This window comes from Lepidochelys kempii, chromosome 13, assembly GCF_965140265.1.
Source record: "Lepidochelys kempii isolate rLepKem1 chromosome 13, rLepKem1.hap2, whole genome shotgun sequence".
In the NCBI taxonomy this organism is placed as follows: Eukaryota; Metazoa; Chordata; order Testudines; family Cheloniidae; genus Lepidochelys; species Lepidochelys kempii.
The window spans coordinates 8,491,182-8,506,900 of NC_133268.1; the positions used below are offsets into that span (position 1 = coordinate 8,491,182).

Here is a 15,719-nt window from a genome sequence, read left to right on the forward strand (position 1 = left end):
TGTAGCTGCTCCGGATTCAGAGTTTCCTCTGAAAGGCTGAAGTTGTGGATAAGATGTTTAACAGCTGAGGTATTTGACTAAGCCCCCCCCCCCCCACTTTGCTGTTGAGCTTTCAGCACAGCCACCTCCCAGTTTCTTTTTCCAGGATTTAAATCCAAGCACCCCACTCCCTTCCCCCGATATACGCATTCGCGGCGCTCATTTATTCTAGCCTGTCTGGTTGAAGGGACTGCCCACCCCGAGGCCCCCAGTCTGCTGAGTCAGTTTCCTAAATTCACTGTCAGGGAAGCGCGACAGCACCTGGCCGTTGCACATCGATTTGTGGCGCCCTTGCCTTCCTAAGACGCCGTCCTTCGCTGCGTCCCACTCCCAGCTCCGGGAGCGCAGCCGGCCCAGCCAGCGGGGCAGTTAGCTGTGGTTGGGAGCCGACGGGAGGCGTTTGAAATCCGCGAAGGGAAAAGACAAGGGGTGGTTGGTTTCCTGTGGCGCCCAGGGCAGAAGCCGCCGCAGAGCCCCGCGCCTGCAGCCAGGCTCGCCCTCTCCCCAGGGCCGCTCCGCCGCGAGGGGAGGCAGGCGGCACAGGCGCGGGAAAGCGCCTGCCCCAGCCCAGAGGAGAGGGGCGCAGGGTCGCGGCTACCCGCCCTGCCCCTTCAGCGCCCGCCTGGGCTACGCTGCCTCTCCGGGGGCTCTTTGCCCCCGGCCCCCCCACGGCTGCTGCTCGCTGCCCCCTCCCGCGGCTGGGCGTGGGGCCTGAGGCCGCGTCTCCTCCCCCGCCCTCCCGGTGGATCAGTTACACGCAGCTGGCACAGGTGTGGGGCGCCCTTCAGACTCGCTCCAGCGACAAGGGCCAGACGCAGGGAGCAGCAGGGAAACATGCAGCCATCTTGGGCTCAGGCGGACAAAGAGCTGCCTTCTCCACCTCCCGTCCCCTCCCCGCGGGCGCCCCCCGTCTCCCCCCCGCGGCACGAACTAGCCTCGTCACCCTCCCTGGCCAGCCACCCCCCACCTTCTGCCCCCGCTGCTCCTGCAGCGTCGCGTCCGGGCCGCCGCAGCCCGACTCCCAACTAAGCCTCCGCAGCCATTTGCCCAGGCTTTTATAGGCGGCTGGCGTCCAATCATCGGCGAGCGGAATCCCTCTCCGGCCGGTGATGTGAGCCTAGGCCTGTGCGCCTGCGCAGTGAGAGGGCAGCGTGTGTGGGGGGGTGGGAGGGAGGAGTGAAAGGGGAGGAGGGGGAGGAGGGAGCAGCTCACAGGAACCCTCCAAAAAAAAGATGGCGGCGGGCTCGGATCTGCTGGATGAGGTTTTCCTGAACACGGAGGTGGATGAGAAGGTGGTGAGCGACCTGGTGGGCTCCCTGGAGTCCCAGCTGGCGGCCTCCGGTCATCACCACCAGCACCACAAGGCGCAGGAGCCCCTCAGGGCCGCTGGGGGGCTGCTGGGGAACCATGTTGTGAGCAGCAGTAGCAGCAGCAGCAGCCCTAGCCCTAGCCCTGGAGGAGTAGTAGTAGGAGGCAATGCTAATGTCCAAACAGAGAGCAGCAGCAGCAGCAGCAAGATGGGACTCAGTGCCCCAGAGATCACAAAAGCAGGTAACCTGGACAGGGGTGGGGGGCTCTCTGGGAAAGGGGCCTCCCCTCCCCCCACTCCCAAGCTCTGATTGCCTCTCTCCCTTACTGCTTTCCCCCCTTTTCCCTCTCTCCTCCTCCTTGTTGTTGTGGCAAGAACTGGAGTGCAAGGGTGGTATAAATCATATTGGGGAGCGCCCCCCCCACACCAGGCCCTTTAGTATATGTCTGACTGTGCTCCTCTTCCCCCCCCCCTTGCTCCTGGGGTGTAGATGAGGTGTTTCTTGTCATATGGGGGTACTGCCCTCCATGATAGAGCCATATACAGACACTGATGGGTTATCAGTCCCTCTTTTTTTCTTCCCTTGTTGCTGGAGTGTAAAAGGGTACTATTAATCATAAGGGTGGGGGGGAACTAGTGGGGGGTAAGTATCCCTTTGATAATGGCTTTCCCTCAGTTTGTTTGAATGTTCCTCTGCCTTCCCTGTTGCTGGTGTACATTGGATGGTGGGGTTTATTGGGGGGATTCCCACTTAATAATCCCTTCCAATCTCTGAGTGCTCCTTCCCCTCCCCCTTCTCTGTTGCTCAAGTGCAAAGGGGTGTTATTAATCATGACACCCGTTTCCTGTATAGGAGGAAGTGAGGAGGGATTTCATGGGAAAGAAACCCCTAAAAATGCCTCCCTCCATATCTGTCTGGATATTTCCCCTTGCCCCTCTTGTAACAGGAGCTTGGAGGGGGCATTCAACACCTTTCATTCCTCTTTCTCCCTCAAGGGGGTGTTGTGGCAATACAAGGCCCTAGTATTGGGGGGAGGGAGGGGGGGAATTCAGGGCACAACCCCTATCATCCTCCTTAGAAAGTCTTCTCCATATTGATCTGTGAATGTTTGCCCCCTTGATGGAGGAGCTGGGTTAAAAGGGAATTATGTTAATCATAATATTAGATCTCACGTTGAGAATGGGTGGGAGGTTGTTTTTAGGGAAGGGACAAATATCCTGATCTGCCCAGTATCTATCTGTGGCTCTGTTCCCCCCCACCACCCCACTTTTCTCTGCTTCTTGTTGCTGAAATGTAAGAGGATGCTGACCTTAATAATAGTAGGTCTGTAAGGAGAATCTTACAGGAGGGTCCTCTTAGCTACCGAGACACACATTATAAGGGTTATCTGTGACAGCTCCCTTCTCATTTCTCTCTCCTTAATTCAGGACCTGGACTGCCAAGGCTGGTGTTAATCATGATACCAGGCCTCATTAAAGCAGAATGAGGAGGTCTCAGGGCAGGAGGCCACATTGTAGTTTCCTCAATGCCCAAGTCTGTTTTCTCCTCATATTTTTCTTTATGGTTGTGGGAGCTTGAGGCACAGAATCGCAACAGCAGGCCCCGGTATGGACAAAGTCCTCTTATGGCAACTTTTTCTTTGTCAGATTGACAGCTCTCATCCCCTGCTTTTTACATTGTTGTTGTACTAGTTGAACTGCATGGTACTACTAGGTCCTGTTATAGGAGATGAAAGGATTGGGGGTAGAGTGTGCAAGGTATAGAGGGTACAGGGAGAACTCTTTATTGATGTCTTCCCCACTCTTTTTTTTTTTCCTCCTCCACCCCCCCTCACCCCCCTGTCTAGTTGCAGGAACTGGAATGCAAAAGATGTTGTTAAACATAATGTCAGGCCTGGAATGGGGGAGAGAAGGAAGTGTAGGGAAAAGAAGCACCTTAAACCCCCTTTAGTGTCCAGATCTTATCTTGTTGTGTGTCTATCTTCCTTTTTTCTCTTGTTTTAGTGGGTTCAAGGGGGTGCTAAAATTAATATCACTGCTGCCAGGTGTCAGTATGGGGGATAAATGGGCCTCAGGGTAATCTCTCTACACAGAGGAAGAGGATTTGTATTTTCAACCCCTTTTTTCTTGCCTCATTGCAGGCAGTATGGGGTGTGTGTATGTGGGGGGAAGGGGGTGAAGAAGGATTTGGAGGGCAGAGGAGCACATTCCCTCTACATTTGTTTTCCCCTCCTGCACATTCTCTCCTTTGAACCTTGTTGTTGTTGTTTCAGGAGCTGGAGGAGTGCAAGGGGGCGTTATTAATCATAACACCAGGTCCCAGAGTTCAGCTCTGGATGGAGTCACTACAGCTAGCACCACCACCACCACAACAGCAGCAGGCGGATCTGAAGCTGCTGCTGCTCCAGGGACCCTCAGTCAAGGCAAATCAGTGGTTATCAGTACCATGGCAACTGCCTTATCCACCAGGAATGGCAAAATTGGGACCACAACGGTGCAAACTTTGAATGGGAGTAACGTCGTGATGAACTCTCATCATTCGGGAAGTGCTGCTTTCTCTGGGACTCCTGCAACTGCTAATCCTGCTGCTGCACCTGCTGTTGCCCCTCTAGTTAACAATGGACCTGGATCTGTGGGGAAAGGAAATACAGTTAATGCTGTTTTGCCATCAGCTTCTAACACTGTCATCCAGACTTCTTTCCTCAGCACTGCTGTGTCCTCTGCCTCATCCCCATCACCCACAGTAATCTCTTCGCAACCGCCACCAAGCATTGTAGGTGGGGGGCCTACTGTAGCACTGGTGAGGCCACCAATTCACACAGCAGGACCCACGGTTGCTGCAGCTGCTGCAGCCACCCAGAACGGGAGCAATACTGTGATCAATTCAGCCATTGGTGTGGGGAGTTTTCCTGCTGTTGCTGCAGTCACTGTGGGTTCTGGAGTTTCCCTCCAAACATCACTTGTGAACAGCCAGCCTGGTTCCAGTGTGCCAGCAGCACCCACCACACAGGTCATCAAATCAGAGTCTCCTAAAACTATAGGGCATGCAGTATCCCAGCAGCAGACACTAGTTGCTAGTGGCCAGCCCAGTACTACAGGGGGTAACATGATAATTGGGCAAACTATGCAAGCTGGGCTTTCCAATGTGGCCCCCAATCCCGGTGGGATACCTCCTGCAGCTCCTGGTACCCCTACAGGAATGGCTAAGGGCACTACCAGTACAGTGGCACAAAGTCTGCCAAGGACTCCAACAGCAACTACAAGTGGTATCAGAGCAACTTTGACTCCTACAGTTTTAGCACCTCGTCTGCCTCAGGCACCTCAGAATCCAACTAATATTCAGAACTTTCAGTTACCACCAGGTAAGTAAAGACTAGAGATTTTTAATTTGTGGCTGTATATGTTGTTGAGAGGAAGATGAATGACTAATATATCTAGATTTAGTTGTAAATCATGGGGAAGTTCTTATTCCAGATATCACTTGTGTTTTGGACAGTGGCATGGGATGTTTCATGATTTTTATCCTATTTCAGGTGACAAAGGCATGTTGACAGAATTATTTTAGAAATCTTACTATTGTTTAGATTTTCCTTTTTACTAAAGTGCAGGTGTGAACAAAGGTGCAAACCTACACAAATGCTATTGTAATGCACCGTGCGGTTTCATTTTCACATGATGCATTTTGACTTTAAAGCATTTTTGTCAGTAATTCATATAATCTAGCATGCTGCTCTTTTCCCTGTCCCTGCATGCCCCCCTGTACCATACAAGGATCATTGCTTGGTAGTGCAGCAGCAGGTACAGCATAAGGAGAGAAGCTGCCTTCTTTTACCATAAATACATTAAAATAATATTAGAAATCTGAGTTATGCTTTCAAATTTGAAGCTCATGATGATCTTTTATCACTGGACTACAGTACAGAGGCAATCATACTCTGTCCTTACCTTACCCTGTTGTGTGTAGGGTTGCAGCTCCTGTAGTAACTAACATCACGCTTAGTCAGGGAACCAAGCCCTAGACCAGTAGGGAGTGAGTTAAAGGCAGAATAAAAAACCCTTATGTTCTGAGAACTGGTCTATGCTCTGTCAAATATCCTTGATTATTATTTTTTTTTGTCATTTTGGTAGGTGATCTTACTATACAAAGAACAGCCAATTAAATTTTATTATTACTACCTAATGAAATCAATGGTGTGCATATGCAATTCATTTCAATAGGTCTTAGAACAGTAAAAATGATATCTGTTGAAACTACTACCCAACCTTAGACTGATGCATTATCCCATAAGATACCAGCAACCATATCTTACTGTACACTATATTTATGTATAATACTCCATTTACAATATGTGACACTGCATGGTTCCGTGAAGTCTGTCAAACATTCTGTATATTTAAATCACAATTGGGATATTAAAAATCTACATTTTTTTCTTGCATAGAAAGATATTGCCTGGCAAGAATAATGCATATGCTGAAGTTTCAAAACTGTTTTTAAATTTATCAAAATTTTAATCCTGAAATCCCTGTTTTTAAGTTGGAGCCTGTTTAAAAAACAAAAAAACCACTAAACTAAAAATGTCATACTTTCCAGGATTTTAAGATGTTCTCTTGCTCCAATATTAATCAAATTGCCCTTATGGTTTGCAGTTGATGTTAGTAAAATTTAGGTATATCGCTCCATAGTGGCAATATGGCAATACTACATAGTATAACTAATTATGGAAGATATTGACTGGACATGATCAGCCAGTTTCTAATAAAAATATTAGTGGTTTAAAAACACTTTATCAACTTACTAAAATATGCCCCGTTTATCAACAAGGGCCCCAATCATTAGGGCTTGAGCATGCCTAACTTACTCCTATGCATGGTCCCAGTGAAACAAAGTAGGGCTTTGCAGGATCTAACCTTTCATTTTTAGGACTAAGTCCTTTAAATTTAAAAAAGATCTAAAATTTTTTTTAAATGGTTGTGATATTAGAGACTATTGAGAGGTGAGGCAATTATATTTTTAGGTATAAAGTTTCAACAGAACTCAGTTCCCACTTAAGCACTTAAATGAAATGGCCACATTTTCACAAGAGCTCAGTGCTCAGCAGCTTCTATAGAGCACGGTGGGAACTGCTAGATGCTGCTGCTGGATACTGTTTTGAAAATCTGGTCGCTGTTACGGATGCGGAGTACTTCAGAAAATCTAGCCCTAGATGTTTAGGCTTCTCCCTCTCTTCCTCCATTTATACTTATAAGTGCCATTAACTTTAATACGGTTTACATTCATGTATGAGGGGAGAGTAGGCTACTATACAAAAACATAATGAATTAATTGCATTTCAAAGTACAACACAGTGACCAAATTTTCAAAGGAAGTTTTCCCCATCTCTAAAGTTGCACCAGCAAAGTTTGTACATCCAAGTTTTTGCATGTACAAAACCTCAAATAAGTCTCTGCAAGCAATATTTGCATGTAAAAATTGGAGAGCTGTATGCTAATACAGTTTGCTCATGCAAATCTGAGGAATTTATGCATGATATAACTAGAGAACAAAAACTGCATGTGCAAACTGTGTGCACAGAGTAACAACAATTTAGCATCCACTTCTGAAAGAATTGCCTATTGTGTAGCACAGTGGCTCTCAACCTTTCCAGACTACTGTACCCCTTTCAGGAGTCTAATTTGTTTTGCGTACCCCATAGTTTCACCTCACTTAAACTATTTGCCAACAAAATCAGATACAAAAATACTAACGTGTTACAGCACACTATGACTGAAAAATTGCTTCTTTTCTTCTTTTTACTATATAATTATAAAATCAACTGGAATATAAATATTGTACTTACATTTCAGTGTATACTATATATAGCAATATAAACAAGTTATTGTATGAAATTTTAGTTTTTACTCACTTCACTAGTGCTTTTTATGTAGGCTTTTGTAAAACCAAGCAAATAGGTAGATGAGTTGATGTACCCCCTGGAAGACCTCTACGTACCCCCGGGGCACACATACCCCTGGCTGAGAACCACTGGTATAGCATATGTTCCGTATTTATTTTCCAAACAAAAATAAACTAGTTGTTTAATTTCCAGGCTCCACCCCCACATGTCCAATTACTATTCCACATAAATGACACTGAATATAAAAATGTCAATATTTTTATTAACCTGGTGTCAAGTATCAGAAGGTAGCCCTGTTAGTCTGTATCCACAAAAACAACAAGGAGTCCGATGGCACCTTAAAGACTTTAAGGTGCTACCAGACTCCTTGTTGTTTTTATTAACCTGGGTTTTCACAATGCTTGTCTTTTTAAAAAAAAAAAAAAAAAAAAAAAAAAGTGTTTTTGAGGTAGTCTACCTTTACCTTTTAAAACAGTTTAGTTGATTTCCACTTAAAATATATTGCTTTTAGAGTGTCACCTTAATGGTGTATGCTGTATCAATTTTTAGCTAGCTAGAATTTAAATGGCCAAATTAGAAATGTGTGAAAGCAGGGAGATTAATTGTTGCGGTGCTATTGGATTCTGCCACATTCTTAATTGTTTTCCTCCTCCCCAGAGAAAAAAGGTTATCAACATTTGTTTTGGTTAATAATGGCTTCATTTCTGTTTTACCAAAATCTTAGGAGGGTGGGAGAAGTGTGTGTGTATCTGCACTTTGTCTTTTATGTAGCAGCCCAGATTTAGAACTTGTCGCCTGAACATTTGGAGCAGTGCTATAAAATTCCAAAAATTGCATAAAAGACCATCTTTTTGGCTTTAGCAGAGATGCTGGAAATACTCTTGAATTGACTTTAGCAAGGATGATTCTGTCAAATATGCAAGGAGTTTATTTAAAGATGACTTATTTTGATTTATAGTGCATTTTATGAAGTTGTGTTAGGTTTTTAACTACTTGCATTGTTCTGAAGTAAATAGTGTGAGGAGATCTTTTATGCACTCATCTGGTAATAGCTGGGACAATTGATATTAAAACATGACATTTGGCAGTTGTTTCAGATACACAGAAAAGTATCTTGGTTTCTCATAGATGGAACAGAAGTTTGCAAGTAGAAGAGAACTATGCAGCATACATGAGATAGTAAAAAGTGACCAGAAGTCATAATTGGCATGTGCTGCAAATGTTTTTTTAATGATTTTCACACTTCTGTACATTTGATTTTTCCCCCCGAAAAAGTTAGTTTTTGGATTAGCAAAGCAGTATTTTCAATTGCAGTGATATATAACAGGTTCTCAAAACGAGCCACAACTGAAATCTGCAATCTACTTACCATAACTGTATTGTCAGCCTCGAGAATTTAACAAAAGACGAAACAGGTTTCTCTGATCACAGGTATATTATACTGTTACTCTGTTCTGCTATTTTCTTATGAAAAGGCATTCTAATGAATTGTCTTAGGCTAAGTCTACAGTATGAGCTAGGGGGTGTGGTTCCCAGCTCTCACGTACATAGGCGCAGTAGCTCAGTGACAGCTGGCACTGGTGTAATAAATGGAAGTGTAGCTGCGGTAGCATGGGCAGTAGCAGCGATGGCACAGTTTAGCCATGCTGAGTATGTATTCGGAGGGTTCAGACAGGTCTGTGCACAGCACAGCTAAGCCGTGCTCCTGCTGCCCATTCTGCCACGGCTACGCTACTATTTATATTTCAGCTAGCTCTCATTGAGCTACCATGAGTATGTCTAGATGAGCTGGGAATCACAGCCTCGCTTGTAGTGTAGACCGAACTGAAGAAGTCTGCTAAAAGGTACGCAGCGTAGTGGAGGGGGAAAGTACTATATGCATATATTGAATTAAACAGTAAAGAGCTGGTAGATCTGGGGAGTTTTCCCCCTGTCTCCCCCCCCCCAGCCTAGGCAAAAGTGAAATATAGACCCCCCCCCCTTTTTTTTCTTTTGAGTAAGTTTTAGTACTTATGACAATTGCTGAGGACTTTCCTCCTTGTCCACAGAATAGTACAGCAAAATGTAGTGATCGTTAAAGCTTCCCTACACACCAATCTGGAGGGATCGCCTCTAGGTGATGGAGGAGGGGTAGATCATTCTCTGTGCCCGTTTAATCCTCTGTACTTCTGGCTGAGACTGCCAACAAGGATATCACAGTTGTCCACTAGTCACTGAACTGATGCCACAAATTAATTTTTATATGGGTCATAGAACAACCATCAGATGGTAATGGTAGAGGGTCTCTACTGCTTTACTCCTCCCTCAGTATTTCCTAGCATCTGCTAGTAGTTGGGTGTGGGAAATGGGGACACAAGTGTATTGTATTCTAGCACCTAGCTTCTGGGTTTTTTGGGGTCCTCATACGCTATGAATAACTCCAGTGGCTGCCACCTCTCATAGCTTTCCCAAGCAATAGCAGCATGAAACTGACGTGATTTGAAGAGTTTCATTGTTGTGGGGTTCTGAGCAGCAGTAGTAAAAATGACCAATGTTAATTTCATGCTGCTGCTACTAGGTAGAACTATAGCTCCAGTGCTTCCACTGGCACCTATGTAATCTGTATACTGAAGAGGACAACATTATCCATTTATATTTGTCTCACATTTGGACGGTTTTCTTCACGACCATAGAGGCTGGATACTTAATTTGTTTTAAATGGAGGTTTAAATTCTACAGAAATGTATGGGTTTTGGCTCTGTCACTTGCTGGAGGAGGATTCTTACTCTTCTTGTTTTTTGTTTTGTTGTTTTTTCCAAACTCTGCTTATTGTGGTCCCATTTAGAAAAGTACTTTATGCCTCACCTTAAGCATATACTCAAGTCTCATTGACTTGAATGGTGATGCTTTCCTGAATTGGAGCCATTTAAAAACAGTTTGCACACCTGTAGTGTGTATTTTTTTTTTTGACAAACAGTCTTCTGTGTATTTAAAAATCCAAACGTTTGTCACCAAAAATCAGCTAGGAATGTCACAATAATTAAGTCATAAAATTGGCATGAAGGCACAGAGATAGACTTTGGTCCCAATCCTGCAAACAGTTTATGTACATGTAATCGTACTCAGATGAATGGTCCCACTGACTTCAGTAAAGATATGTATCTACTAATGCTTTTCCAGGATTGGCATCCTAGACTAGTAAGCATAAGAGGGTGGAAAGAAAAAAGGGAAAGCTAACAGATTTTGAATAAAACAATTTAAATAGTTTTTTCCATTGTAAAGCTCTGATATTTGTTATAGCTGATATTTGTTATTGCTTTTTGGGTCCATTCTCCTTTTTTCAAGTAGGCATCTCTGAAATGCTTAATTGTATATTTAAGTTTCTGTGAATGTGAATACACATGTGAAAACTTGCTGACTTTCAGGTGGAAAGATACATGCAAAGTATCTGAGGGAAGAATGCTAAATATTGAAATATATCTCCAGTTCTAATTCCCACCAACTTGTGAGCAAGTCCAAATGTTTTCACCTGCTTGCAGCTTTTGTCTACTACACTACAGCCTACCAGTGTTATGCCTGCTAACTGTTAGCATGGCCATATTTTTTGTGTGTGGGTTTTTTTTTAAAAAAAGGTGTCTAACAAGCAAGGATAAAAGCAGCTTACTGTAGTACTTTTCACTTTCAAAGCATATTACAAATGTTAATCCTTTCACAACCCCTGTGTGGTTGGAAAGTAAGTGTATTACCTCAACTTGAAAGCTGGGGAAACTGAGGGAGAAAAGTTGTGACTTTCCCATGGCTGGGGGTGGGAGCGGGGGTCGGCAATGTCAATGTCAAAGCCAAAATTAAAACTTGGAAGTTCTGTGCTCAGATCACTGGATGATATCTGTTTCCAAAAGAGAAAATTATGGATTTCCTCTGTTCTACATTTAAAAGGGTTGGGGGAAAACGGCTCAAATTATTTTCTCAGCAAAAGGAACATTTTGCTTGATTTGAAATGTCTTTTTATATGTAGATCCATCAGGTTTACCATATATTTCAAGACTAAGGGGGGAAAAAGAACTTTATAGACTTGTTAAAATGTGATAAGGTTATCATAATTTTATTATATTTTAAGTTTTGCCCAATAAGAACTTAAGGTTGAGAGGGTGATTATTTATTTTAAAACAGCATATGATGAGGCAGAGCAATAAATTGTTTTACATGGCCAGTAAAATACAAATTGACACTTTCAGTGACCAGGCTTTATAGGGAGTATAATTGTGATTCTTCAAAACTCACTTGTTGAAAGCATTTTGTTATCTTGAGCTGTATACAGTTCCATTTTAGGGTTAGAGTAGTTATGCAAAAATTTGTATTCATGCCAGTCTTCATAACAAATTCAGATTTTTTTTTTTTAAAATGCTTAATTTTGGTTGAGGTTTGGTGTTTTGGGGATTACTTACCCCTTCAGTTTAAGGGCCATGCAGATGCGTATGATCAAGGCAGTGGCCCAAAAGCTGTGGATATGGGTTAGTTGCTGCTTCTGAGGTATTCTGCACACCACTGCTAGTACAGGAACTGTCCAACACAGTGTGTTTACTCAATGAGTCACCATAATTTTCTATTTCCATGAATCTAAGTGGGCCACTTCTGAAAGGCACTGAAATTATTTTGGCCTGGGGACCAAAATTTTGGATGCTTCTCTCAACTTGAGTTCACAACTTAGCTGCAGTACTCTATTTTAGCTAAGCTGGCAATGGAAAATGTAAATGTCAGCACTTCATATTAATCGGAAAAAATGTGCATTGGTCAACCAACATGGTGATAAGACAAGTCAGTTATTACAAAACACCCTTGAGATTGCTTTGGTTTTTTGAGTATTTTGATCACCTTCAGTTATAATTACCAAAAAGTGCTGCTTTCGATGCTTGTAAATAAAATTTTAAAGGAGGTTTTTTTTGGTTGCCTGGGCTATATATAGAATTCATTTCAAATAAAGACCCAGAATGCCTCTTTACACTACTTGACGTTTTTATTAAAAATATTTTAATGTGAAAAGGGGTTAGGTTAAAATACTCTTGGCAGTGTTAGTCACCAGGGGTCAAACTCAGCCTTGGGTGGGTAGGCATATCTCTATTTGCCCATGTCTGAATTTGATCAATATTGTTTGATATTGAGACACTCAGTTACAAAGTTATTTGTCAGTCATGCTAATTACTTTTTCAAGAACAAAATATAAACTAACTGAAGATATAACATTCTAGAAACAGTTGGTCACTTGAAAATAAATATAGGAAAACATTTTTTACTACTGACCTTAGTAGTGGAGAAAATATCTTTTGACAGTCTTTATCAGCTAAAACACCTGATATTATCAACTGTAAAGATTCTGTGTATGGTCAGGTGTGTACCCCTGCTCCTGATGGAACCTCTGCGGTGTCAATAGTGTTTACCTGTGGCCACATGGGTACCCTTGTGCCAGTCACTTGTGGAATGAGGACCTCAGTGAACACTGGTGAAATGAGGATGCAGTTGAAATAGCCTCCCTTCTTCTGAATAATTTCCTTCCCTGATGCACGTCTTAAATCAAAACTAGGAATCCGTTCTAATATCTGACCTAAGTTCCCTCTAAGCTGTGTGGCTGCGCAGCTGCCTATTAAGCCCCGCTCAAGGCTGTAGTGGGGAGAGATGCCTCTCCCCCAGCACAGACCTGCCGTGGTGGGGAGAGGTGCCTGCATGGACTAGCCCTGGACTTGGTGTGGCTGAGGGAGAGGAGCCCAGCTCCCTTGGCCCAGCCCAGCTCTGCTGGAGCTTTCGCAGCAGGGAAGAGGTGCCTTTCCCCCAGCCCCAAGCTACTGCAGTGTGAGAGGGCTGGGGGGAGTCATCTCTTCCCACCGGAGCAGTCTGCACCCCAACCCCTCATCTCCGGTCCCACTCCAGAGTCTGCACCTCCCATACCCCAACCCTCTGCCCCAGCCCTGAGCCCCCTCCCACACTCAGAACGCCTCAGCCCCACCCTCAGTCACACATCACCTCCATATTGGTGCACATAACAAAATTCATTCCGCACATGGGTGTGTAAAATTAGAGGGAATACTGTATCTGACCCCTGTTACTGAACCTTTAGAGTGCTAATGCTCTACATGATATGTACATGGGTTTAATTAATTTTTTTTAAACTGATTTAGATCTTTTCTAAATATCAAAAGTTGTACTTTATACCAGTACAGTAAAGTAGTACAGCCTCCCTAGTGAGGGGCACTGTAAACCTAATTCCCGTAAGGGAACGTGATGGGACCTATTATCTATACTATTGGTAAGATACATTTTATGGTATAACTATATCCACAGTAGGGATTGTACCAGTATAACTATTCTTGTTTTTTATTTATTTTTTAAATCACACACTTAAATAGTTTGATTATACCAGTATGAAAACTCTGCAAACCAGGCTTTAGCAAAATCAGTGCAAGATGCTGTGTGGACATATTTATTTTGGTTAAGACTTAACCTACGCTGGAATAAATTGAAATAACTGTTCACACAGCCTTTCACACTGGTTTAACTAAATATGTTTAAAATGACACACTTAGCTAAACTGGTAAAATTTTCTCATGTGTATACAAATTCTTTCTTTGACTAGCTCTATATGCTAAATGTTTTTTTACTGGAAAATACTAATTGATTTGAACTCAGATGGGATTGAAACATATAGATCCCAATCCTGCAAGGGATTGAAATCTATAGATCCCAATCCTGCAAAGAGATTTGCACAGAATGCTCCCTGTACTCTCCCACAGCCCCTCTGAAGGCAGTGTACAAATATAGAGTAAAAGACTGTTCCTGCCTATGTAATGCTGTCAGGTTAAAATCATAATTTTAAAAGATCAGCCTCCTTATCTGTATTACAGATGACTAGTAGATTATTTACATTTGAATGTAAAGGGTGTCTTTATTATTAATTTATTGGATTTTGATCATCTTGGGCAAACAAGTCAGTGTCACTTTTTGTTTCTGTTCTTTCACTTTCTGGTAAGCTGGCATTAGCATAGTTCTGCAATAGGTTAACGCTGTAGGGATGTGTTCAAATAAAGTTCTTCTGGGCGAGACTGTATTTACTCTTTGTGGAGTATCTAGCACAATGAGGCTGGGATCCTGATTTGGGTCTTTATGTAGTTCTGAACCACAAGTAAATCCAAGCAAATAACCAAAGGTAGAAAATTATATCAGTGACACTAGGTAATTTTTTCAAATAAAGAACCAAAAATGTATATTTTGAACATCATCTACCTGGCAATCTCCCTTTTAACTTTACAGCATTGGTTCTTGACAAAGTGTTGCTGAGAAACATTTTCAGTGATACATTGTACCGAACAAAACAAGCTCTCTCTTGAATTTGTATTATGTAAGAAGTTTGTATTATTTTAAAACACTGTCATGCTTTGTATGGAAGAGTTCATATGGATTCATAGATATAAGGCTGTCCTCGGGAGCGAAAAAATCTTTCTGCGTTTATAGGTGAAACTGCTTTATATCGAACGTGCTTTGGCCTCGAGCATTTCCGTTAATAGTCCCTTCCCGCTCCCTGACTGACCCCTCAGAACCCCTGACCTATCCAACTCCCCCGCCACCTCTCCCTGTCCCCTGACTACCCCGACCCCTATCCACACCCCCGCCCCCTGACAGGCCCCCCGGGACTCCCACGCCTTTTACAATGTCTCCGTCCCCTGACTGCCCCGCCCCCAGAACCTCCGAACATCCAGCCGCCCCCATGCTCCCTGTCCCCTGACCACCCCCTGAGACCCTCTGCCCCTTATCCAACCCCTCAGCCACGGCCCGGCACCTTTAACATGCAGCTTAGAGCAGCGTCTCGGAGCCTGACATGCTGATCCGCCGAAGCGCACAGCTCCACCCCCCAGAGCACGGCTTTACCGCATTATATCCAAATTCTTGTTATATTGGGTCATGTTATATCTGGGTAGAGGTGTAGTTTATTCTTCTAGTAAGAGCAGTCTATATAACTTTTAAACATTACTGTCCTAATATACGCCCTTGTGAGTTGCTGAATTATGAAACACATAGCATCAGTTTATTATATAGAATTAAAAGTATGCTAGGTACTGTACAGACAGCTAAAATAATATTATCCTTGTCCCATAGTGCAATGTTTCCTAAATGGTGGGACCTGACCTACCAGTGGGTCGTAGGAAGGTTCTAGGTGGGTTGCCATGTGTAGGGCTGGATTAACCTATCACTAGGCCCTAGGCAAACATCCACTTCTCTTGATGAGGCCTGGAAAGGTGATTGGGGATGGGGGTGGAGTGGTTGGAGAGCAAGCTTACCCCACAGCAGCAGCTTCAGTGCCATTGGGCACTCTGGGCGTTGAGATCTGTGGCACAGAGTTGCGTAACCAGTCAGGTTTGTACTGGCTGCCCCTCTATCACACAGAGATGACCTCATATGCCCAGGAGTGGGCAGCCAGCCTCATGGGACGGGAGCCATCGCTGCAGGTT

At 43.7% G+C, this 15,719-nt stretch overlaps 1 protein-coding gene across 3 annotated transcripts in view; it reads left to right on the forward strand.

Moving 5' to 3' along the window:
* Window positions 1-1,232: 1,232 nt before the first annotated feature.
* TAF4 (TATA-box binding protein associated factor 4) overlaps window positions 1,233-15,719 on the forward strand; it is a 66,068-nt gene continuing 51,581 nt past the window's right edge. For all 3 annotated transcript variants that reach the window (XM_073309179.1, XM_073309180.1, XM_073309181.1), the window contains exons 1-2: window positions 1,233-1,590; window positions 3,622-4,710. In XM_073309179.1, coding sequence (XP_073165280.1) covers window positions 1,272-1,590; window positions 3,622-4,710 — 1,408 coding nt within the window. In that variant the 5' untranslated portion in view covers window positions 1,233-1,271. The remainder of the gene's footprint in view (window positions 1,591-3,621; window positions 4,711-15,719) is intronic.